The sequence below is a fragment of the Chiloscyllium plagiosum genome, chromosome 19 (assembly GCF_004010195.1).
Source record: "Chiloscyllium plagiosum isolate BGI_BamShark_2017 chromosome 19, ASM401019v2, whole genome shotgun sequence".
Taxonomy (NCBI): Eukaryota; Metazoa; Chordata; class Chondrichthyes; order Orectolobiformes; family Hemiscylliidae; genus Chiloscyllium; species Chiloscyllium plagiosum.
Genome location: NC_057728.1, coordinates 55361995 through 55387756, shown reverse-complemented (window position 1 = coordinate 55387756; position 25762 = coordinate 55361995). Strand labels below are relative to the sequence as shown.

The 25762-nt window shown below is 44.6% G+C and overlaps 1 protein-coding gene across 2 annotated transcripts in view; it reads right to left on the bottom strand.

Annotated features, from left to right (window-relative positions):
* chst11 (carbohydrate (chondroitin 4) sulfotransferase 11) overlaps positions 1–25762 on the bottom strand; it is a 209681-nt gene that overhangs the window by 115900 nt on the left and 68019 nt on the right. For both annotated transcript variants that reach the window (XM_043709947.1, XM_043709948.1), the window contains exon 2: positions 14993–15078. In XM_043709947.1, coding sequence (XP_043565882.1) covers positions 14993–15078 — 86 coding nt within the window. The remainder of the gene's footprint in view (positions 1–14992; positions 15079–25762) is intronic.

The following is a 25762-nucleotide window of genomic DNA, read 5'->3' as shown; positions in this document are numbered from 1 at the left end:
GACCTGACGAGGGAGTCACGGAGGGAGTGGTCTTTTTGGAACGCTGATAGGGGAGGGGAGGGAAATATATCCTTGGTGGTGGGGTCCGTTTGGAGGTGGCAGAAATGACGGCGGATGATACGTTGTACATGGAGGTTGGTGAGGTGGTAGGTGAGGACCAGTGGGGTTCTGTCCTGATGGCGGTTGGAGGGGCGGGGCTCAAGGGCGGAGGAGTGGGAAGTGGAAGAGATGCGGTGGAGGGCATCGTCAACCACGTCTGGCGGGAAATTCCTGAAGAAGGGCTTTTGCCCGAAACGTCGATTCTCCTGTTCCTTGGATGCTGCCTGACCTGCTGCGCTTTTCCAGCAACACATTTTCAGCTCTGATCTCCAGCATCTGCAGCCCTCACTTTCTCCTACAGGAATTGGGAGGTCATGTTGCGGCTGTGCAGTACGTTGGTTAGGACATTGTTGGAATATTGCGTGCAATTCTGGTCTCCTTTCTATCGGAAAGATGTTGTGAAACTTGAAAGGGTTCAGAAAAGATTTACAAGGATGTTGCCAGGGTTGGAGGATTTGAGCTATAGGGGGAGGTTGAACAGGCTGGGACTTTCTTCCCTGGAGCGTCGGAGGCTGAGGGGTGACCTTTTAGAGGTTTATAAAATCATGAGGAGCATAGATAGGATAAATAGATGAAGTATTTTCCTTGGGGTGGGGGAGTCCAGAACTACAGGGCATAGGATTAGGGTGAGAGGCGAAAGATATAAAAGAGACCTAAGGGGTAACCTTTTCACGCAGAGGGTGGTACGTGTATGGAATGAGCTGCCAGAGGATGTGGTGGAAGCTGGTACAATTGCAACATTTAAAAGGCATCTGGCCCTGTCGGGTTGGCAGAAGATTGTTATGGAGCATATTCCCTTGGATTTTCTCACAAATATGGCACATCACAAAACCGAGAATTTTTACAAGACATGGCAGTCCTTTTTGAAATACCTGGACACAGATTTATCTGCCGCACTAACAAGGGCTTTTATATAGCCGTAACGATTGTGTTTCACGAGTCCAATATCCAGGGAGGAGGAACTGTGAATGTATGAGTGTTTTGTTTGGCTGGGCTGAGTTATTACTATTTATTTGTTTGTTGTCGGTTATTTATTTATTTAGTTAAATAGCTAGTTTAGGTTTTTTATAATTCTATATTTTTCTATATATGTTTATACATTTGTACATGAGGGTGGATTGGGTTTTTTATTATTTGGATTTTTTTTGTACTGTTTTGAATTGCATTGTTTTGTACTTGTTGTAATATTAAAAAATCTATTTTTTCTCAATAAAAATATATTATAAAAAAAAGGCATCTGGATGGGGATATGAATAGGAGGGGTTTGGAGGGATATGGGCCAGGTGCTTGCAAATGGGACTAGATTGGGTTGGGATATCTGATCGGCATGGACGAGTTGAACCTAAGGGTCTGTTTCTGTGCTGTACATCTCTATGACTCTGTGCCTCTATGACATCGCCAACACACAGTCCAATTCTCACTGTGATACAGGAGTGTGGTGACAACACTGCTGTGTGTACTGGGGAGGTGTTTGTTGTCAAACAATCATTGCGTCATTTCGGATCCATTAACAGCCTTACAGAACAAAAACCTACCAACCTAAGGTATGAAATTTTCAACCGATCCTCAGATTGAGCAGCGAGTCGAGATAATCTTCTCCCTGCCCTTTGTGTGAAGAATTATTTTCTATCATCACCTCAGAATCACCTGGAACTTGTGCCCTCTTTTTCAAAACTCCCCCGCACCAGAGAAAAGAGCTTTTCTCCATCTTTACCGGATCAAATCCTTTAATCGTCAATGAGATCATCAAGAAAAATCTTCAAGGGTTAATAATCTAATATCGTCTGTGGGGCCTGTATAAGTGGATGACTGGCTAATGCAAATTACATTCAATATAAATGACTTAAGGCTTGGGGGATTTCCACTGAAGATTCGAGTTAATCTCCTGCTGAACTATGAATGTCCCAAAAAGCAATAAACAGAACAGGGAGGTTACTGATTAGCAGTTTACAGTGTGAGAAGGCATATTATCAAACAAACTGAAGGTCAGCAGCAATTAAAAAGGTACTGTATGTGATTGACTATGTAAGCAAACAGTCAGTGAACCGCTCCACTGGGAATGCATTCAGCCACTTAATAAAGACTGCACTATCGCCTCAGACATAAGGTCAAGTAGCATCATTTTAGGTCTATTAAACGCGATTACCAGGCATGGGGCTTTGCTTCGAAAACCAAGCACTGTTTCATTGCTGTACATGTTTGCATGCCTATACTACCCCTGTGCACCACCACAGAACACAATATCTCCACATTTCAATCATATTTGGACCTAGCCATAGCATCCCTACAGTACGGGAGCAGGCCATTCAGCCCATCGGGTCCACACCGACCCTATGAAGAGCATCCGACTCAACCCCTACCTCTATCCCCGTAACCCCTGCAGTTCCCATGGCTAATCCACCTAGCCTGCACATCCCTAGGACTCTGAGCAATTTAGCGTGGCTAATCCAACTAACCTGCACATCTTCCAACAGTGGGAGGAAACCGGAGCAGCCGGAGGAAACCCACACAGGCATGGGGAGAATTTGCAAATGCCACTCAGAGAGACAGTTATCTGGAATCGATCCCCAGTCCTTGATGATGTGAGGCAGCAGTGCTAAACACTGAGCCACTGTGCTGCAGTATCATCATGTCATACTGTCAGGTTTGCTGTCTGACACCATAATAAAGGTGGGGAAAGGCTACCTCTCCAATACAGCAGGCTTAACTAATACCAAAAAGGATGTGGTATTTAAATGGATGAGAGGTACTTCAAGTTAATCCATCACCATATCCAAGCACACTTATGGATATCTGCAAGAACACAGTTTCTGACCACAGCTTTTTTCAATTCTTTGGCGGATAATCAAAACTCAAGTAATTATAGACCAATCATATGAACATTTTGGAACTTGCTCGAGATTATAAAAATCATATTAATGAGCATTTTAAAATGTGGGGAGGTTATGCACTCTGTTTGACTGAAATGTGGAGCTATTGTGTTCTGTGATGGTGCACAAGGATAGTGTGGGCATGCAAACATATATAGCAATGAAACAGTGCACAATCGTGCTTGGTTCTCCAAGAAATATTGGGAAATATTGTCCATTCTTTAAGCAAATCATGCAGCATATTGCTCAAGAGAATATGAAATCAATGTAGTCTTTCCACCTTCTTAAACTATTCCATGATTCAGTGAGCTCATGGCTGAGCTGAAACTCAATTTTATTTATCCATTTGGAGACAGTAATTGGAGACTTTAATTGCCCAGTACTCATCCATGTCTCTTGGTGCTATCACAAAGCAAGGATCTGTCGAAATCAGCCCCAAAATTTGATCTGACCTGAATCCACAGTCTTTTGAACATCATGGACTTAATGTCACCAGTTCCATTGAGGTGGGTTAGGAGACAAGACCAGGAACACTGTTAGGAAAGAGCACACTGGATCAGGCTGGGCCTGTACTCATTGGAATGCTGATGAATGATGGGAGACATTATGAAATATTATTGGTGGAGTCCAGGACCAGACGGCATAATCTCAGAGTAAGGACTCACTCTTTGAAGACAGAGATGGAGACAATTTTTTTCTCTCAGAGAGGAGTGAGTGTGAAATCGTTTACCTCAGAGGACTGTCGAGACTGGGTCATTAAGAATATTCAAAACTTAGATGTACCGATCTTTAATCAGAAAGTGGGGTTGAGGATTGTGAAATCAGCCATGGTTTCATTGAACAGCAGAGCGGACTCGATGGGCTGAATGGCCTCCTTATGCGTCTTCTGGTCCAAAGGGATACCTGACATATTGCTGCTTGTCTGCACTCTTTGAAGGGCTAGATGGGGAAGGTTATGGGCGCTGATTGGTATCATCATGATGCCCTTGTACTGACGCTAGAGGCTACCATATAAATGGAGGGCTGAAAGCTCATCGTGGGGCAAGGCATTTCTCCTCACTCAACATGGCATGGACCTCTGGCGTGTACTAGTAACAGCCTCTGCCACTGTCCATCCCGACTGTGCAGGGAGCTTCCCCCTCGACAATGGTGGTCTGTCAGCAGGCATAATCCTTCTCGATAGTACAGAGGCGCCTGGCGTGGGAAAGTTGTTGTTAAAATATTATAATACTGCTCACTCAGGACCAGCAGCACTGAAATCCCAGTACCAAATTGAAAATCTACCTGATCGGGTCAACAGCCCAACTTTAAACAGTACCACAGCAGAAAAACTTTTTATTATTGTCCAGTAATAGTAAATTGTGCTAGTGAGGCAACGTACAGAAATCCTTTGATATACAGTCTGACGCAAAAGGGTCTCAGGAACAGCCAGTGGCCCTCTTAGCAAGGCCATTGTGGGAAGTGATTGATGGCTACTGCTTACAAGACACAGTATTTTAGTAATAAAACTGGAGAACACTTACCCTCAGCAATCTGTTTGTCAGCACTAGATCACTGTCATTGACAATTTGATTTTCTTCCTGAACTCTAATCTTTCTTGTTAGCAATAAAGATATTGTAGTCTGCACTTGTATAAATTGGCATTGAATTAGCTTAGACTACTGTGACTGGGTGTGGCAAAGACAGACCTCAGATACACTGAGGAAAGCTTCCCTCTGTCACTGTGCTTTTCCTCCTGGTCTGCATTTCCAAGGTTTTGTTAATTCTTTTTCCCTTACATCTGTAGCTCTCTCTCCTCTTTACAGTCAACAGCAAGTAAACACGGCTTAAACACAGCTTAGTTTGTCAAAGTGATTTCATCCAAATTGCCAAAGTAAATTCTCCAGTCAAATGAGAAGATACGGTTATTGAATAATCTGCCTGGCAATGAATCCTGTGTTAATGTGCAGAATATTAAACATTAACAACAACATTAATTTACCAAGCTCTCATGATGTGAATTTGAGCCCAAGTATAGTTTTTCCAATGATTTGGGCATTTGAGGATAGGACACAATTTGACACAACATGCAGCTATCACTCCTGATTTAACTATGATACAGTTCTCACACTTGCATTAACACTTCATTCCCCTTGTCATTGGGCATTGTTCACTCTTTCATTGGATGTGGGTGCCCAGTGTTTTTTGCCCATCCCTGATTTTCCATTGAATTGAGTGGCTTTCTAGGCCAGATCAGGAGGCAGTCCTCACTTCCTCCCAGATCAGGAGATGGTTAAGAATCAGCCACATTGCTATCGATCTGAAGCAAGTTCAACTAAGGCCATCAGATTTCTTTCCCGAAAGGACATTAGTGAACCTAATACGTTCTTACAATAATCACTGATAGTTTCATGGTCATCATTACTGAGACAGGTTTTCAATTCCAAAATTTAAAATGCACCAGATGTCACAGGGAGACTTGAACATTGGTCTCACAGCATTAGCCTGGCCTTCTGGACTACTCTTACATTATCATCAAGTCACCACATTCACTAAATACAGTATAAGAGGGACCTACCCAGAACAAACAGTGCAATGTTACGTTACACACCACACAGTTGACATTGTACCTGGCGTATGACAGCCTGGCATAAAAGATGTCACCTCTTCCAACCGATTAAAGGAAATATCCCACATTACTGCTTTGGATGAATTCTACTCAGTATTTCCAATCAGAAGTGAAAGCAATGCTAATGACTACTTACGTGACCCCTACATAAATCAGAGCAATGTAGAGAAAACATAACAACCACGTGCATTGATGTAGCACTTTCAATGTAGCGAAACGTCTCAAGATACTTTGAATAAGTGTCACCAAGTAAAATCTGACACCGAGCCACGTAAACAGATGTTGAGACTGATGACCAAGAGCTTGTTCAAAGACTAAGGTTTCAAGGTGACTTAATGCAAACCCTAGAATCAGAAAAGTTCAAATCAGAGAAAGAAGAGTTGCCAAACTTATTCCATCTGTACAGAGCACAGATATTCCGAGAATTAGATATACTTCCAGGCGTACAAACTGGGGGCAAGAACACAAGTGTTACACTGAAAATACAGCAATACTTGCAAAATCAGAAGAGAACCTATAAGGTTTTATTGATCAATTAAAACCTAGTTTAGAATATGAGTTTTGAAAATCAAAAAGTGAAAGAAAATGGTAGATGGAAGGAATCCTCTAGAGTGATTGAAGTAGATGGTGTCTCACTGGAACGAGTGTTTTGGAACAAGGTTTGTCTCTTTAGGGCAAATGATAATAGAATTTGGAAGATGTAATGTAACAGTTCACCTCCAACAATTGAAGAGATTGACAAGCAGTTTTACAGAACAGACCATAGAATCTGAGGTGTGTTTGGCTAGTCTAGCTTGGCATTGTTGCTGATTCTTCAATAGGGTTGATCACTAGTTTATGACTTATTGAGGGATTATATGCAGCTTTACGGAAAATGGCCAACTGGTTTGAAACTGTGACGTTTCTCTCTGAATTCCCATCGTGTGTGATCCCTTACATCATCACACGGGAGGTGTTACTCACACTGCTCCAGACATTAGCCCTTTCAAACCCTTGTGCTATAGGATCAGGCACAGAGCAGCCAGGGTTTAAAAATGTGAAACAAAGATGACAATGGAGAAGTTGGAGTTGATTAACACTCTCCCTGCCTGACACAGAGCCTAGGACTTCCCTTGTCTCAGGATGTGCATAAGCCTCCACCAGTGGCTGTCAGGGATCGTTTCACCCAGACCCCACTCAGCTCCAACCTCCTCCTGCACCCTTCTGTTGCGGAGCAGGCTAGGTCTGGACAGGAGGCTCTGAGAAAATTCACTGTAACTGGGTGTTTAATACGTCCAAAATTCCTGATCAGGGTGGCCCTGTCTGTCTGATTAATGGTAATGGTCTAATAACCAGTCGCTCATTAGGGATCGGTTTACTCTGTGAGTTAAACTATTTAAAACAGTAAGGCACATTATAAGCTATGAAGCAGACATTACAGCAAAACAATGTACGTGTGTGTATGCCGGTTCTAAACCCATAGCAGACTAATTGTCAGGCAGAGTCGCAACATTGTATACACACAGCACAAAGAGTCCTTAAAATGTGAACTCTGTTAAAGGCAAGGTCCGTACAAAATATTATCCACTTTGAGAGCTTCACTACCCCACTCCCCAACTCTAGACACCATCTTAAAATCAAACTCACTTTTCAAAAAGGGACAATGTAAATAACTACGTATGACAACACCTCTCCAAAAATGATTAGATTAATTATTATTCTTCATTGTCAAATATCAACCGAGGAACTTGTTGAAGAGAGCTCACTGGGGAGAGGCTGTCACTGGTAAAGGGTAGCCTATAATTTGAGCTATTAGACTAAGGTGTGTGGTGGCCCAGTTATGTTGAAGATTTCCTACAGTACAGTGCAACAAACATGACTTAGAGGGAATGAGAGGGAATGTTGCTTCCCATCATACTCAGGATGTTTGAGAGCCGACAGCACGGGTGACACACATAGCTGGAACTTCCAGCCAGTGTTAATCATTCCTTCTCAGCTTCCAGACTGGAGGATTGGGTGATGGAAAGAGACCAGATCCTGGAAAAGCAAATCATGCCAGTGAGACAGCCCAGGTATTGGCAGAATGGGGAGAATCTGCACTGGTGCTAACGTGGACAGTGAGGAATATTAGATTTGCTAACATTTACTAGAAGCAATGAAGGATACAGCAAGAGTGACATTGGCTTGTTCACTGCGGATAGAGATCTACGTGTAGAACATTTTATAGAAGAACGTGGGGACTGCAGATGCTGGAGATCAGAGTCGAGACTGTGGTGCTGGAAAAGCACAGCCGGTCAGGCAGCATCCGAGAAGCAGGAGAGTCAACGTTTCGGGTATCATATACCTCACGTTACTTCTCAGACTCAATCCACTTCTGTGCTGCTTATGGGCAAAAAATTTAGTTCAAACGATTCCTATGCAGTTAGTCCAATGCTTCCTAAAGAGCATTCCTGCAGGCACAGTGAGGAGTGTCCATTCCTCAGAGATAGGAGCTCAGGGTGCAAGTTCCATTCCAGGATGGAATGACCACAGCCATGCTGAGTAATTATTGACCTTTTGGGCTGTGGAATCCGCTGGACTGTCAGGACGGCATGGTAACTGCAATGGCACAGTCTCCACAGATTCCACGTGCAGCTTCAGGCCATGGTCTCCACTACTGTGGTAAGCATCCCCCTCATAAAATCATAGGATCCCTATAGTGCGGAAAGAGGCCATTCAGCCCATCGTGTCTGTGCTGACCCTCTGAAGACCATCCCACCCAGACCCAGAACCCCTCACACTATCCCCATCATCCTGCATTTCCCATGGCTAATCCACCCAGGCTGCACATCCCTGGACACTACGAGATAATTCAACATGGCCAATCCACCTGATCCTCCCACTGAGGGGTTGCTAAACACAGAGAAAGAGGGAGAGAGAGAGAGAGACTCCATTCCTCACACAAAGTTAATGCTGGCAATGATTAAGAAGGCAAATGCGCAAAGACCGAATTCTCGGCACACCAGTGTTTATGTTTCACACAGCCCTCCATCCACCCCTCTGCATCCAAACCCATCAGAAATGGGTCGAGAGTGTGGTGCTGGAAAAGCACAGCAGGTCAGGCAGCATCCGAGGAGCAGGTGATCGACATTTCGGGCATAAGCCCTTCATCAGGAAACATAGATCCTCCTGCTGCTCAGATGCTGCCTGACCTGCTGTGCTTTTCCAGCACCACACTCTCGACTCTTGATCTCCAGCATCTGCAGTCCTCACTTTCTCCCATTAGAAATGGCCCAAGGTTCAGGTTTGGCAACTTTTGTCTCGCACATTATGTTCTCTGTCCCTGGCCCCTAACCCACGTGCCCTGAGTAGCTGACGGCAACGCCAGGGTGAACTTGCCAAGTGGCGAAGTGTTTCAACAGAGAGAATAGACTCCAGCTTCCGTGAATCTACCAAGTGCACATCGCAGCCTTGCTATCAAACGCCAGACCCAGGAGTGCTGGCTTTCACACTGCAGACAGACCAGTGCAAAATGCAACTGCAAAACTCCACAGCAAGTCTTTAAAAATGCAGCAAGACAAAACAAGCTGTAACCTCATGTAACCTTTCGAACACTGCAGTATATTTCATTCAGGAAGATTAAAAGAAAAGTCTTCGTCACCGATAAGACAATAGGAATAATTTTGCAGAACAACAGACTGGAATTGACATTCCAAACACGACGTTGTAGCAAAGTTCTGACAAACTTACTGAAATGCTGAAGGCTTGTACCAATTAAAAGTCCTGACACCAACCTAACAACAACTTGAATGGTATGTGGCCAGCACTTGGAATGTAAGCTGCTGCTGTTCAGTACAATGCACAGTGCCTGAACAGCACCTTCCAATGAACACCATATTGTTAGACCATCCATTTAAATCGCCACCCACACTATTGCCCATCATTACTAACCCTTGTATTTACATTTTTAATTGTGCAAAAGCACTTGGCAACCCACAAGTATGCAAAAGAAAATGTAGCCATAAAAACCTTGAGCTATTTCTGATACTGAAGTGAAGAAGATACTTTTAGAAGCAAATTACTCACAATCTGGGTCCATATCTAGGTTTTGTACAATGACGTAAAACTGATAATGAGTCAGACCCTCGTTCTACATCTTCGCAATGTCTCATTACTATTGAGGAGACAGTGAGGACTGCAGATGCTGGAGATCAGAGTTGAGAGTACGGTGCTGGAAAAGCACAGCATCAGGAACTTATGAAGGGCTTCTGCCTGAAACATCAATTCTCCTGCTGCTCAGATGCTGACTGACCTACTGTACTCTTCCAGCACCACGCTCTTGACTCATTCCCATTGAGGTCCATTGGGAGATGAGGAATAGGCTACTTATTCAGTGTGTGTGTGTGTGTGTGTGTGTATGCTTGCGCGTGTGTGTGTGTCTGTGAGTGTGTGTATGTGTGTGAGAGGGAGTGTGTGTGAGTATGTGTGTGTGTGAGAGAGAAAGCATGTGCGCGCATGTGTGTTTGTGTGTGTGTGTGAATATGTGTGTGTGAGAGTGTGCGTGTGTGTATGTGTGAATATGTGTGTGTCTGTGTGTGTGAGAGAGAGAGCATGTGTGCGTGTGTGTGAGTGTGCATGTGTGAGAGAGAGTGTGCGTGTGTGTGTGTGAATAAGTGTGTGAATTGGTGTGAGTGTGTGTGCGTCTGTGTGTATGTGAACATTTCCCTCTTGTGGTGCTTGATTCCCCTTTAGCCCTCTCCGTGAAGTCCCAGAACATGGTGAAATAATCCTGCCCAAAAAGAAGATCATTTAGACAACGGGCAACAATGTGAAACGATATCCAATTGGCTGCCTCTGATAAAGTCGCCATAGTCTTCCCAGACCATATGGCTGCACTCTCATTAGAGAGAGATGACTGAGGGTCACCACACATCAGGGGTGAGGAGAAGTTGAGAAGGAGATTCCTTCATGGGAACCTCAGGCGGTGTGGGAATCGAACCCATGCTGTTGGCAACTGCAAACCAGCCATCCAGCTATCAGCAACTCCCCCCACCCTCTGTGAATTAATTAATGAATGATTTACTCTATTACAGTACCTCATGTTGCAAAGATTTACTTTCATGTTTCATTCAGAAGTCTTCCTGATGATCAGATTGTACAAAAGATATCCAGGTTTGGGCTAACAAGTGACTAAATAACACTTGCACCACCAGAGGTGCCAGGCAATGATCATCTCCGACAAGAATCCAAACATCAACCCTTGACATTCAATGACATTAATGTCACTGAATTCTCATTGCCTCAGAGTGAAGGGACAACCCTTTAGAACAGAGATGAGGAAGAATTTCTTCATCAGAGGGTGGCTAACCTCATTGCTGCAGAAGGCTGTGGAGTCATTGAGTGTATTTAAGATAGAGAAAGACAGGTTCTTGATTAGTAAAGGGATCAAGGGTTAGAGGAAAGCAAGAGAATACAGCTGAGAAACATATGAGCCATGGCCAAATGGTAAAGCAGACTTTATGGGCTGAACGGCCTAATTCTGCCCTTATGTCTTATGGTCTTATCTTGGGTGATACCATTAACCAGGAACTGAACTGGACTAGCCAAGCAAAAACAGTAGTTACAAGAGCATGGCTGAGTATCCTGTAGTGAGTAACTCATCTCCTGATTCCACAAAGCGCATCCACCATCAACAAGGCACAAGTCTGATGGAATGCTCCCACTTACATGGATAAGTGCAGTTCTAACACTCTTGCACAGTGCAATGAGGAACAGTCAAGAGAGTCTTCTACTGTATTTGGTGATTGGATGGGAGCAGTTCTGGACACTGGGGTATGGTTTGATGCTGAATTACAATTGGGGTTGAAGCAAGCAATACGGGCAAACCCAGCCGTTTATATTGTGGTATAAGGACACATTCTCTCAATGACATGGTCTTGCTCCTAATGCTTGCTACATTTCTGCCAATTGCACCACTTCCATATTGGCTTCATCCCATCTTCATTAAAACTCGAACAGACGTGAATTCAGTATTTGCCTAATCAATGGTCACACCATGACACCAACATATAACCAGGTCCTACCATCTCTAGGGGGTGGCATGGTGGCTCAGTGGTTAGCACTGCTGCCTCACAGCACCAGGGCCCCAGGTTCGATTCCAGCCTCGGAGACTGGCTGTGTGGAGTTTGCACGTTGTCTGTGTGGGTTTCCTCAGAGTGCTCTGGTTTCCGCCCATAATCCAAAGATGGGCAGGTCACGTGAATTGGCAGTGCTAAATTGCCCATAGGGTCAGGTGCATTAGTCAGACGGAGATAGGTCAGGGTGGGTTACTCTTCAGAGGGTCGGTGTGGACTGGTTTGGCTGAAGGGCCTGTTTCCAAACTTTAGGGAATCTAATCTAATAAGGGCAGCAGATACATGGGGGGGCATCACTACTTGTAAGCTCCCCTCCCAGTCACACCTTCCTGAATTGGATTTTTTCACAGTCAAAATCCACAGCCATGTGGGTCTCCCTACACCGCAGGGACAGCAGTAGTTCAAGAAGGAGTTTATCACCAGCTCCTGAGTAATGAAAGATGGATGGGCAATAAAAGCTGGCCTTACCAGTGATGCTCATATCTCATAAAGTGGTAAATTTTAACACTAATACAGTCAAGGTCTTGCGCATGGCATGTAATTCTACCAAGTGTATGCATACTTCCTGTAACAATTGCCTTGTCAGGCTTTCCCTACCAACGATGAGCAATGCCATGGAACATATACCATTTGTGCAGTAAGGACTCCATATTGTACTGATGGTTCTGTTAACAGGTAACTTTATCATTCTCTCATAACCTTTCATACAGTAATTACATCAAGTGCTAAAAGCCAACTGTATAATATATCAGCAAAAAAAAGGAAGTGCATCATGTTATCTTTTCCGGTGAGACTCTGATTAGATTACTGACTGAACTGGTTGCTGATAAATGCAGCAGGATGTGGTAAGGCTAATCGAGGAAATAACGAGTTCCTCATCTTTAAAGTAGTGAAAAATGGTACAAAACTTTCCCAGTCATTTTAATATGATGTGATATGTCTAAATATACCTTACATCATGTGTGTTCTACCCAAAGTCAGAACCTCTTGTTAGCCGATGCCATTTCTCCAGCCAGTTTTTTAGCAATGATGGATTATCACTGCCTTCCAGTCTTGGGGCAATGTAAGTAGACAGGGCTCAAGGCTACCTGAGATTTTGATTTGATTTATTACAGTCACATATACTGAGTTGCAGTGAAAAGTATTGTCTTCCATGCTGTACAGGGATCAGGGTAACAGAGCAGAGTTCAGGATACAGTGCTACAGCAGCTAAGAAGGTGCAGAGAGAGATCAACATTAACATTAACATTAATGGCACGGTGACCCAGGTTCAATTCCTGCCTCAGGTGACTGACTGTGTGGAGTTTGCATGTTCTCCCCGTGTCTGCGTGGGTTTCCTCCGGGTGCTCCGGTTTCCTCCCACAGTCCAAAGATGTGCAGGTCAGGTGAATTGGCCACGCTAAATTGCCCGTAGTGTTAGGTAAGGGATAAATGTAGGGGGGTGGGTGGGTTGCGCTTCGGTGGGTCGGTGTGGACTTGTTGGGCCGAATGGCCTGTTTCCACACTGTAATGTAATCTAATCTAATCTAATTAGCCCTGCTGCCTCACATCACCAGGGTCCCAGGTTCGATTCACCTCGGGCGACTGTCTGTGTGGAGTGTGTACATTCTCCCCGTGTCTGTGTGGGTTTTCTCCGGGTGCTCCGGTTTCCTCCCACAGTCCAAAGATGTGCAGGTTAAGTGAATTGGCCATGCTAAATTGCCCATAGTGTTAGCTACATTAGTCAGAGGGAAATGGGTCTGGGTGGGTTACTCTTCAGAGGGTCGGTGTGGACTGGTTGGGCCGAAGGGCCTGTTTCCACACTATAGGGAATCTAATCTAATTAAAGAGGTCTATTCAAAAATCTGATAACAGTAGGGAAGAAGCTGCTCTTAAATTTGAGCTCAAACAGGAACTAAACCCATGCTATTGGTATTACTCTGAACATTAGGTCAGTCAGGGTAACTGAACCAACTAGCTCCCTCTTCAAAGGTCCTGGGAGTGTTTGATGGGGACAGTGTGGAGCGAGTTAGACTTTGCCCTGTCCTGGGCATGTTTGATGGGGATAGTGTGGAGTGAGCTATACTCTGTATCTAATCCCATTCTATCCCGGTCCTGGAAGTGTTTAATGAGACAGTGCAGAGAGAGTTTTACCCTGTATCTTACCCTGTTCTATTCCTGCCCTTGGAGTGTTTGATGTGGACAGTATGGAGCAAGCTATACTCTGTTTCTACTACGTGCTGTCCCTGTCCTGCGAATGTTTGACAGGGACAGTATGAAGGGAACTTTACACTGTGTCTAGCTCTGTGCTATCCCTCTCATGGGAGTGTTTAATGGGACTGTGAAGGGGGTACTTTAAGTTTCTGTTTGACAGGATAGAGGTAGCTTTACTTTCAGTTTAAAAGAGTAGACAGTGTTACTATGTATCCGAAGCCACGCTGCGTCTGTCCCAGGAATGTTTGATGGGGACAGTGTAGAGTGAGCTTTTCTTAGTGTAAGACAGAAGTGTGCAATAAGCAGTCAAACAGTGCAAGCTATACTCCAACAAGATAACTAATAATTAGCAATTCTCATTGTAGGTGTTGCGAATTTTGTCTATTAAAGGGATTTGCAATCCAATCTACGCTCACAAGGACAATGCATCTTTGTGTATCAGTCAGATGCTGTTTTTTTCTTGGTCATTTTTCAAGTTTTAAAGTTTGCAGTCAGTTTCAAAGTCCTTTCTCTTTACCTCGTGAAAGCTCCCTGACGGCAAAGTGCACATTGGCCCCGGAGTGATTCAAAACCTAACACCTAACAGTGAGGCAAACAAGTGTGAGCTTGTGAGTTGACGAGGTTTATTCTGTTGCTTAAATCCTATTCCCAAAGCAAGCATTCCCTTCGATAAAACACGTCTTGGGTCTCTGTGGGGCATTAATCAGGGGAGATCAGTTAGACTTCCGAATTGAGATAACAAAATAATATCACACCCTGCTGAGCTACATCAATGCTCATTGCAAATTTCAGATTTTGCAGGGCACAGTGTAAAAAGGCAACACATACATTGCGGTGATCAAGAACTGCATGCTTTCCTCAATTTGTGAAACTCCCTCCATGTGGATTCATTCGAGCACAAACATTTACAACAGAAGGAAATCAATCCTGATTCCATCATCCTCAATCCCCACCTCCCCCCCAGGATCCTGAGCATAATCCCAGGAGCTAGATCAAAGCAGTCACAGCCTGCTCTTTTCTGGCACTTTGCCACCTTTCCCCCTGAGGCCTTCCTCAATGGACAGGAGGTTACAGCTGGTACATGCCATTGGAGTGAATTGCACAACGCACGCAGCTCAGAGGGTACTCACCTGGGTTGGGTTCTGGAGCTCTTGCAATGGAGTCCGCGATCCTTTCCTGCAGCAGATGTTCACCCCGAACGGGGCCCGCCGTATCCCTGCAACACGAGAGGGAACACAAGCAAGTCTCAGTCAAGTGGTCTACCTTATTGGCTCCAGTCATTTGTCTGAGGTAGGGCTGGGGGGGGCTGTGGGTAATGTTAGTATCACTGCACTGCCAAAGTTTATTGATCTGAAATCCCAGTTGATGGAATCCAAATTCAATCTGTAAACCTGAAATAGTCTCAGCAATGGTAGCCATGAAAGAATCGACAACTGTTGCAAAATCCCAGCTGATCCACTCATGCCCTTTAAAGAGGGAACTATGCCATCCTTACCCGGTGCAGTTTATATGCACACAGCAATGTGGTTGATCTTAAATGACCTCTGAAATGGCCTAGAAAGCCCCTCAATTCAAGGGCAATTAAGGATGGAGAGCCAATGTTGTTCTTGCCAGTCACACCTACATTCCCAGCAAGAATAAAGAAAAAGGAACCAATGGCTTCTAGCCCATCACTTGAAACTTCAGCACAAATTCTAGGCTGGTTTGTCAGTGCAGTAATGTGGGAGTGCTACACTGGTGGGGGTGTGCTGTCTGTCAGTGCAGTACTAAGGGAGTGCTACACTGGTGGGGAGTGCTGTCTGTCAGTGCAGTACTGAGGGAGTGCTACACAGGTGGGGGGTGCTGTCTGTCAGTGCAGTACTGAGGGAGTGCTGCATTGGTAGGAGGTGCTGTCTGTCAGTGCAGAACTGAGGGTGTGCTGCACTGGTAGGGGTGCTGTCTGTCAGTGCAGTACTGAGGGAGTGCTGCATTGGTAGGAGGTGCTGTCTGTCAGTGCAGTACTGAGGGAGTGCTACACTGGTGGGGAATGCTGTCTGTCAGTGCAGTACTGAGGGAGTGCTGCATTGGTAGGAGGTGCTGTCTGTCAGTGCAGTACTGAGGGTGTGCTGCACTGGTGGGGAGTGCTGTCTGTCAGTGCAGTACTGAAGGTGTGCTGCACTGGTAGGAGGTGCTGTCTGTCAGTGCAGTACTGAGGGAGTGCTACACTGGTGGGGAGTGCTGTCTGTCAGTGCAGTACTGAGGGAGTGCTGCATTGGTAGGAGGTGCTGTCTGTCAGTGCAGTACTGAGGGTGTGCTACACTGGTGGAGGGTGCTGTCTGTCAGTGCAGTACTGAGGGAGTGCTACACTGGTGGGGGGTGCTGTCTGTCAGTGCAGTACTGAGGGTGTGCTGCATTGGTAGGAGGTGCTGTCTGTCAGTGCAGTACTGAGGGTGTGCTGCATTGGTAGGAGGTGCTGTCTGTCAGTGTAAAACTGAAGGTGTGCTGCACTGGTAGGAGGTGCTGTCTGTCAGTGCAGTACTGAGGGAGTGCTACACTGGTGGGGGGTGCTGTCTGTCAGTGCAGTACTGAGGAAGTGCTGGATTGGTAGGGTGTGCTGTCTGTCAGTGCAGTACTGAGGGAGTGCTGGATTGGTAGGGCGTGCTGTCTGTCAGTGCAGTACTGAGGGAGTGCTGGATTGGTAGGGTGTGCTGTCTGTCAGTGCAGTACTGAGGGAGTGCTACACTGGTGGGGGGTGCTGTCTGTCAGTGCAGTACTGAGGGAGTGCTACACAGGTCGGGGGTGCTGTCTGTCAGTGCAGTACTGAGGGAGTGCTACACTGGTAGGGTGTGCTGTCTGTCAGTGCAGTATTGAGGGTGTGCTGCACAGGTAGGGGTGCTGTCTGTGGGATGAGACGTTAAACCATGGCTTTCTGTACCTGCTGGGGATGGTGGAAGTTTGAAGACTAGCAGGGGTGCTCTCTAGGTGCAATGGCTCATAATTATCCTTCCATTCACATTACAAAAACAGCAATTAGGCTTTTATCTTATTGATGCTTGTGGGGTCTTGCTATGCAGAGAATTGGCTGCCACGTTGCCTGCATCCCAACAGCATCCACACATTAAAAGTACATCACTGACTGTACAGTGTTTTAGGGGCATTTAAAAGTGTTATGTAGAAATGCCAGTCTTCTTCCGTTGATACAATTACTGTAAAATATCAGCATATCTTTACAGTACTGCAAGAGGGAGCATTACCAGCTTTCATAGGGTAGGCAGTGGCCTCAGGTGCTGCTAGATTCTAATGTGAGATGCTGTCAGCAAATAAACACAGATTTTCTAGGTGATCCTTAGTCTGGCACATGTTGAGAGCCATCTTGTGTCTCCCTCAGACTTATCTTCTCAGATTATCTTCTCTTTGAGATATTTTTAATCAACATGTTCCGGCACGATACATCTCAGGAACAGTTGGGACTTGAATCCAGGCCTTCAGGCGCAGAGATAAGGACACTAATACAGTGCCTCATCTTTTCAGCACACTGAATCATGAAGCTTTCAGAGTGCTGCTCCTTCGTCAGGTGAAGGAGGGGACAGCGCTCTGAAAGCTTGTGATTTCAAATAAACCTGTTGGACTATAACCTGGTGTCATGTGACTTCTGGCTTTGTTAGGAAGGGTGTTCCAGGATTTTGACCCAGCCACACCAACAGGACACTATATACTGTCCCTGAATCAGGATGGTATGTAACACGGAGTGGAAATTGCAGGAGCTGGTGTTCCCCATGCATCAGCTGCCCTTAGTCTTTCCCGATATTAGGAAACGATTTATTAAGGACTGTCACATTCACTCTGGGTCTGTATGGAGAGCTTGACAATCACCCGTTTCTTTCCAAATCCAGCAATATTCCAGAATGCTTCCAACTGCTGGTGTGGTAATGTCGACTTTCTGTGGGATACAGAGGGGGAGCGACAATGCCAACCTGCATTTATGTAGCACCTTTAGCACAGTAAGATATCCCAGGATATTTGGCAGGGACATTAACAAAGTGAAGACGGAAGACATTCAGGCTGGTGGTACCTTGGTCAAATTGGTAGCAACTAAGAGTTTTCAAAAAAAGGAGAGAGACGTAGAGACATGGAGGGACCTAAAAAGCACATTCCAGAACTTCGGGCCATCGCAGTTGAAAGCATGGCCACCAATGGTGAAGCGATTAGAATCAGGATTGCACTGGAGCCCAGAAGTGGACGAGATTTCAGAGCAGTATTCAAGCTGGAGAGGCAAGGAGAGATTGGGACGGGGGCTGCGCACATAGTAACTGAGGGTACGTTATCATTACAACTGTTGACCTACGTCAGAAATCTAATCAAAGGCAAGAGTTAATCAGGTTGCCCTCGAGGCTGCTATCTACACAACCTTATTGATTTTTCCTTACATTGTAAAAAGGTTAACCTTTGCCCTATGCCTGTTAAGAAGGGAAGTTAACATCAAATTAAAATACCAGTGGGCTGCTGAACCAGGACTGACCTTAAAGTAATGGCTAGTTACTTCAGCAAGCCTAATTAAAAGACAAGCCAATGTATACTGATGTTTAATCAGTTGATAACAAGCAAGGAAAATGTTAATTCAGCAAAAGATAAACATCTAAATAAGGAGGCATCATTGGTCATGGAAACAGGAAATTGGTACAAAATGATTCTAAATCAAAGACAAGCTTACCATGAAGCATTCCACTTTCTGGAACAGTAATTATGTATAACTAGAGTGAAACTACCAATGAGATAATAAAACAAAGTATTACCAGCTTACAGAAAAACATATCAATTAAAAATAATTAACAAAATCCTTAAAATTCACCTTAGAGGGACACATTAATTAACTTCATATCATTTGTAATTCAGAATGGTGGAGATTGTCACATGAAATAAAAAAAGCATTAAAAATTGGAAGGTGGTTCGGATTTAGCCTGATTCACCCTTCACCCACCAGCACCGTCAGCAGGTTGTAATATCTACAAGACTGGAGCAACCCTTTAAGCCTCCTTCAACAGCACCTTCCAAACCCATGACTGCAACCTAGAAAGACCGTGGCAGCAGGCACATGGGAGCACCACCACTTATAAATTCCCCTCAGAGTCACACATCATCCTGGCTTGGAATGATAGGCAGTTCCTGGATTGGGAACGGGTTCCGTTCTGGAGTGTGTTCCCAAGTCAATGTGTAGGTAAATTGGAACATGATGCAGGACAATGTGATGCAGCTGTTTGGAAGTATAGGAAATGTTCATATGTCAGGTTTTTAAAATAACACCCCTGTAAGGGATCCTGTTCTTAAGTAAGTTGAATGTTGTTAAATCGTGGACCCACTGTAGAATTACTAAGACCATAAGGCATAGGAGCAGAAATTAGGTCATTCAGCCCATCGAGTCTGCTCCACCATTCAATCATGGCTGATAAGTTTCTCATCCCCATTCTCCCACTTTCTCCCTGTAATCCTTGATCCCCTTGATACTCAGGAACCTGTCTATCTCCATCTTAAAATATACTCAATGACCTGGCCTCCAAGACTTCTGTGGCAGTGAATTCCATAGATTCACCACTCTCTAGCTGAAGAAGTTCCTCCTTATCTCTGTTCTATAAAGTCTTCCCTTTACTATAAGGTGGTGCTCTCGGATCCTTGTCTCTGCTAGCAATGGAAGCATGTTCCCAACGTAGAATCATAGAGATGTACAACGCAAAAACAAGGCTTCGTCTGGAGGCTCACTGAAGATGTTACCTAGTATGGTGACAAAATGTCTGAAAATGAACCTTCAAGCTCAGCGAGGAAACCTACATCCAGAACCTCAACCTGAGCTACAAACCTTTCCAAAACTTGCCAGACCCTTCCTATTCATATACCCATCCAGATGCCTTTTAAATGCTATAATTGGACCAGCCTCCACCATTTCTTCTGCAGCTCATTCCATACACGTACCATCTTCTACATGGAAAATATTGCCCCTTAGGTCCCTTTTATATTTTTCCCCTCTCACCCTAAACTTATGTCCTATAGTTCTGGACTCACCCACCCTAGGGAAAAGACCTGAAGATGTTTCCTAGTAGGGTAACGAAACATCTGGAAATGAACCTTCCAGCTCACCTGAGTTACAAATCTTCTCAAAACTTGAAAAAACCTTGTCTATTTATCCTATCCAAGCCCCTTATGATTTTATAAACCTCTATAAGGTCACCCCTCAGCCTCGGATGCTCCAGGGAAAACAGCCCCAGCTGGGTGGCACAGTGGCTCAGTGGTTAGCACTGCTGCCTCACAACGCCAGGGACCTGGGTTCAATTCCACATCTCCTTCTGTCTATGTGGACTTCCTCTGGATGCTCTGGTTTCCTCCCACTATCCAAAGATGTGCAGATTAGGTGAAGTGGCCATGCTAAATTGCCTATAGTGTTCAGGAATGTGTAGGTTAGGTGCATTTGTCAGGGGTAAATACAGAGGAATGGGTCTGGGTGGCTTACTCTTCGGACAATCAATGTGTTGGGTCAAAGGGCCTGTTTGCACACTGTAGGGATTCTATTCAGCCTCGCCCTATAGCTCAAACCCTCCAACCCTGGCAACATCCTGGTAAATCTTTTCTGAAACCTTTCAAGTTTCACAACATCCTTCCGAAAGGAGGGTGACCAGAATTGCACACAATGTTCCAATATACTCTTTCCAGGCCATGCAGTATTCTGTATGTTTCAATTAAATCCCCCTCATCCGTCTAAACTCCATCGAGTATAGACCCTTCACTGTTGCTGGACCAAAGTCCTGGAGCTCTCTTCTTCACAGTACGGTGTGTGAACAGCACAAAGGGGACTGCAATGATTCACCACCACCCTCCTGAGGGCAACTAGGGATGCAGCAAAAAAATACAGCAAAATGCATACCCCAGGAATAAATAACAAAAGTGAAGAAATGGAGCTTGGAATTGTATATGTGGTGACGTATTGCTGCATGTATCATATGATTAATAAATGCTCAGAATCTTATTGATTTGAGGAGTGTCTTACAATGGTGAAAAATGTGGAGTATTGATTTTTAACTTCAAGGGCTATGGGGGAATGGCAGGGAAGTGGAGTTGAGGATGATCAGATCAGCCCCAATCTCATTGAGTGTCAGAGCAGACTTGATGGGCAGAATGGCCTATTTCTGTTCTTGTCACTTCTGGTCTGATGATCTAAGCCATTGCTGTATTATTTGTAACGAGATGGGAACTAATTGTTTTGTGAATATAAATCCCAGGGTGCCACATTCACTGGCACACGGCAGTCATGTACTTAGTAACGATGAATGTCTCTCAGTCTGTCAGCCACATGGAGAGCTCAGCAAGCCTCCTGCACTTTTTTATTATTGAGTATTTTTAATGTCGGGGATGCTATGTCTTCTAGCTCCCATAACACTTCACAGTGGCTGTATCAAACAAAACATGGCAGCAGTTCACATAGGAAAACGGTAGGCCGTAAGTTTGGTCAAAGACAGGATTTAAGGATTAAAGATGCCAATGAGAGGCACTGCAAGGCAGAGAGCTGTTGGGAAACTTTTGTCTGAATATTCATTTTTGAGAATGTTGTACCATTGATCGGCCAGCATTTATTACCCGTCCCCAGTTGCCCTTGAAGAGACTTTGTCAGGCCATTTCAGGGGGCAATTGAGAGTCAACCACATTGCTGTGGGTCTGCAATCACATGTAGGCCAGATCTGGTGAGGATGGCAGATTTCCTTCCCTAGGAGAAAGTGAGGACTGCAGATGCTGAAAATCAGAGTCAAGAGTGTGGTGCTGGAAAAGCACAGCAGGTCAGGTCAGGAATTCCTGATGAATGCTGAAATGTCGATTCTCCTGCTCCTCGGATGCTGTCTGACCTGCTGTGCTTTTCCAGCACCACACTCTTGACTCTGATTTCCATCCCTGAAGGACATTAATGAACCAAATATCAAAGTGTTTCAAATAAACTGCCATATTCCAAATCAGCCAGCACAGTTGGCATTGTGAGGGGAACTAAACTGAGCAAAAGGGATCAGGAAGAGCTGCAATGATAGTATTGCTGAGCAGAGAATCACTGTATCTCTGCTGCTATCAAATCTTCACACACAGTGACTCACTAATCCTCTCAAACCTTTCTGTGCCAATGCTGCCACAAAACTCTCTGTCTGAACATGACACTTTGTTAAGAGAACCCGACAGAAGTGTGAATAAAAACATATGTTAATAAATCATAATCTTGTAACTGTGTTTTTAAAGAGTCCCATATGTCTAGATTGGCTTCTGGACCAACTGATGTTAATGCCGTTCTTGCTTGGAAGCACATGGAGTAGTTTATAAAGAAGGCTGAGGACATTAGACAGTTTGGAAAGTTCATTTGCTAAGCAGGGCTTCTTGTGCAGTGGTACTGTCACCACCTCTGACTCAGAAGGCCTGGGTTCAAATTCTAAACAAAACAAATCAAAAAACTGCAGACATTGGAAATTAGCAGAAATTTCTGGGAAAATTCAGCAGGTCTGGCAGCATCTGTGGAGAGAAAGCAGAGTTAACGTCTAGGATCCAGTGACCCTCCTTCAGAATGCTGCTCTTTAAAGCAATTTTATTATAATTAGGTTTTGAAATGGGGGGAAGGAAAGTGAAAAAAATTCAGACCCCTTTCTGTTGTTAATCACACAGAGTCAGAGATGTACAGCACAGAAACAGACCCTTTGATCCAACTTGTTCATGCTGATCAGATATCCTAACCTAATCTTTTCCCATTTGCCCGTACTAGACCCAAACCCTTCCTATTCATATACTCATCCAAAGGCCTTTTAAATGTTGCAATTGTACCAGCCTCCACCACTTCCTCTGGCAGCTCAGTCCGTACGCACTCCACCCTCTGTCTGAAAAAGTTGCCCCTTAGGTCTCTTTTATATCTTTCCCCTCTCACCCTAAACCTATGCCCTCTAGTTCTGGACTCCCTTAATCCAGAGAAAAGACCTTGTCTATTCAGCCTATCCATGCCCCTCATGATTTTATAAACCTTTATAAGGTCACCCCTCTGATGCTCCTGGGAAAACAGCCCCAGCCTGTTCAGCCTCTCCTTATAGCTCAAATCCTCCAACCCTGGTAACATCCTTGTAAATCTTTTCTGAACCCTTTCAAGTTTCACAACATCTTCCCAATAGGAAGGAGACCTGAATTGCACATAGTATTCCAACAGTGGCCTACCCAATGTCCTGTATTGCCACAACATGACCTCCCAACTCCTGTACTCAATACTCTGACCAATAAAGGAAAGCATACCAAATGCCTTCTTCACTATCCTATCTACCTGTGACTCTACTTTCAAAGAGCTATGAACCTGCATTCTAAGATCTCTTTGTTCAGCAACACTCCCCAGGACCTTACCATTAAGTGTATAAGTCCTGCTAAGATTTGCTTTCCCAAAATGCAGCACCTCGCATTTATCTGAATTAAACTCCATCTTCCACTTCTCAGCCCATTGGCCCATCTGATCAAGATCTTGTTGTAATCTGAGGTAACCTTCTTCGCTGTCCACTACACCTCCAATTTTGGTGTCATCTGCAAACTTACTAACTGTACCTCTTATGCTCGCATCCAAATCATTTATGGAAATGACAAAAAGTAATGGACCCTTGTGGCACTCCGCTGGTCACAGGCCTCCAGTCTGAAAAACAACCCTCCACCACCTCCCTCTGTCTTCTACCTTTGAGCCAGTTCTGTATCCAAATGGCTAGTTCTCCCTGTATTCCATGAGATCTAACCTTGCTAACCAGTCTCCCATGGGGAACCTTGTCAAACGCCTTATTGAAGTCCACCGCTCTGCCCTCATCAATCTTCTTTGTTACTGCTTCAAAAAACTCAATCAAGTTTGTGAGACATGATTTCCCACACACAAAACCATGTTGACTTTCCCTAATCAGTTTTGCCTTTCCAAATACATTGTACATCCTGTCCCTCAGGATTCCTTCCAACAACTTGCCCACCACCGACATCAGGCTTACCGGTCGATAGTTCCCTGGCTTGTCCTTACCACCCTTCTTAAACAGTGGCACCACGTTAGCCAACCTCCAGTCTTCCGGCACCTCACCTGTGACTATCGATGATACAAATATCTCAGCAAGAGGCCCAGCAATCACTTCCCTAGCTTCCCATAGAGTTATCGGGTACACCTGATCAGGTCCTGGGGATTTATCCACTTTTATACGTTTCAAGACATCCAGCACTTCCTCCTCTGTAATATGAACATTTTTCATGATGTCACCATCTATTTCCCCACATTCTATATCTTCCATGTCCTTTTCCTCAGTAAATACTGATGCAAAAACTCATTTATTATCACCCCCATCTCCTGCAGTTCCATACAAAGGCCGCCGTGCTGATCTTTGAGGGACCCTATTCTCTCCCTAGTTACCCTTTTGTCCTTAATGTATTTGTAAAAACTCTTTGGATTCTCCTTAACTCTATTTGCCAAAGCCATCTCATGTCCACTTTTTGCCCTCCTGATTTCTCTCTTATGTATACTCCTACTGGCTTTATACTCTTCTAAGGATTCACTCGATCTATCCTGTCTAAAACTAACATATGCTTCCTTCTTTTTCTTAACTAAACCCTCATTTTCTTTAGGCATCCAGCATTCCCTACACCTACCAGCCTTTCCTTTCACCCTGACAGGAATATACTTTTTCTGGACTCTCGTTATCTCATTTCTGAAGGCTTCCCATTTTCCAGCCGTCCCTTTACCTGCGAACATCTGCCCTCAATCAGGTTTTGAAAGTTCTTGCCTAATACCATCAAAATTGGCCTTTCTCCAATTTAGAACTTCAACTTTTACATCTGATCATAGAGTCATAGAGATGTACAGCATGGAAACAGACCCTTCGGTCCAACCTGTCCATGCTGACCATATATCCCAACCTAATCAAGTCCACCTGCCAGCACCCAGCCCATATCTCTCCAAACCCTTCCTATTCATATACCCATCCAGATTCCTTTTAAATGTTGCAATTGTACCAGCCTCCACCACTTCCTCTGGCATGTACCATACATGTACCACCCTCAGTGTGAAAAAGTTGCCCCTTAGGTCTCTTTTATATCTTTTCCCTCTCACCCTAAACATATGCCCTCTAGTTCTGAACTCCCCCACCCCTGGGAAAAGATTTTATAAACCTCTATAAGGTCACCCCTCAGCCTCCGACGCTCCAGGGAAAACAGCCCCAGCTTATTCAACTTCTCCCTATAGCTCAAATCCTGGACTATCCTTTACCATCATTATTTTAAAACTAATAGAATTATAGTCACTGGCCCCAAAGTGCTCCCCCACTGACACCTTAGGCACCTGCCCTGCCTTATTTCTCAAGAGTAGGTCAAGTTTTGCACCTTCTCTCGTAGGTACATCCACATACTGAATCAGAAAATTTTTTTGTACACACTTAACAAATTCCTCTCCATCTGAATCCTTACCACTATGGCATGTAACACTGCAGAGTGAGATGTTTGAGACAACAAAGATAACAACCAGATTGCAATAGTCAAAACTACTTTGGGATGGCAATTGTTTTATTTTCTCTCATAGAACGCGTGGCAGCAGGAGAATAAGAAGCAGAAAAATATGTTATTCTCTTCAGAGATGGGGGAGATTTAATAGGGGTGCTTAAAATCATAAAGGGGTGATGTTAGAATAACTAAGGAGAAAACTAGCCCAGATTTTCCAGTTACTGCTTACCTGAAGACAATGATTCAAACCAGAATTCAGAGTTTGGCCAATCCCAGAGGAATCCTGGGAGACATGCACTCGTGCTGAATTACCATGCCACGCCAAGACATGTCATGTTTTTGCTCGATATTGCAGGAGTTAAAGGCCCCAAAGTGGCTGAGGAGAGGTAAGTGTGTGAGGTGGTGTGCCAGGTGGT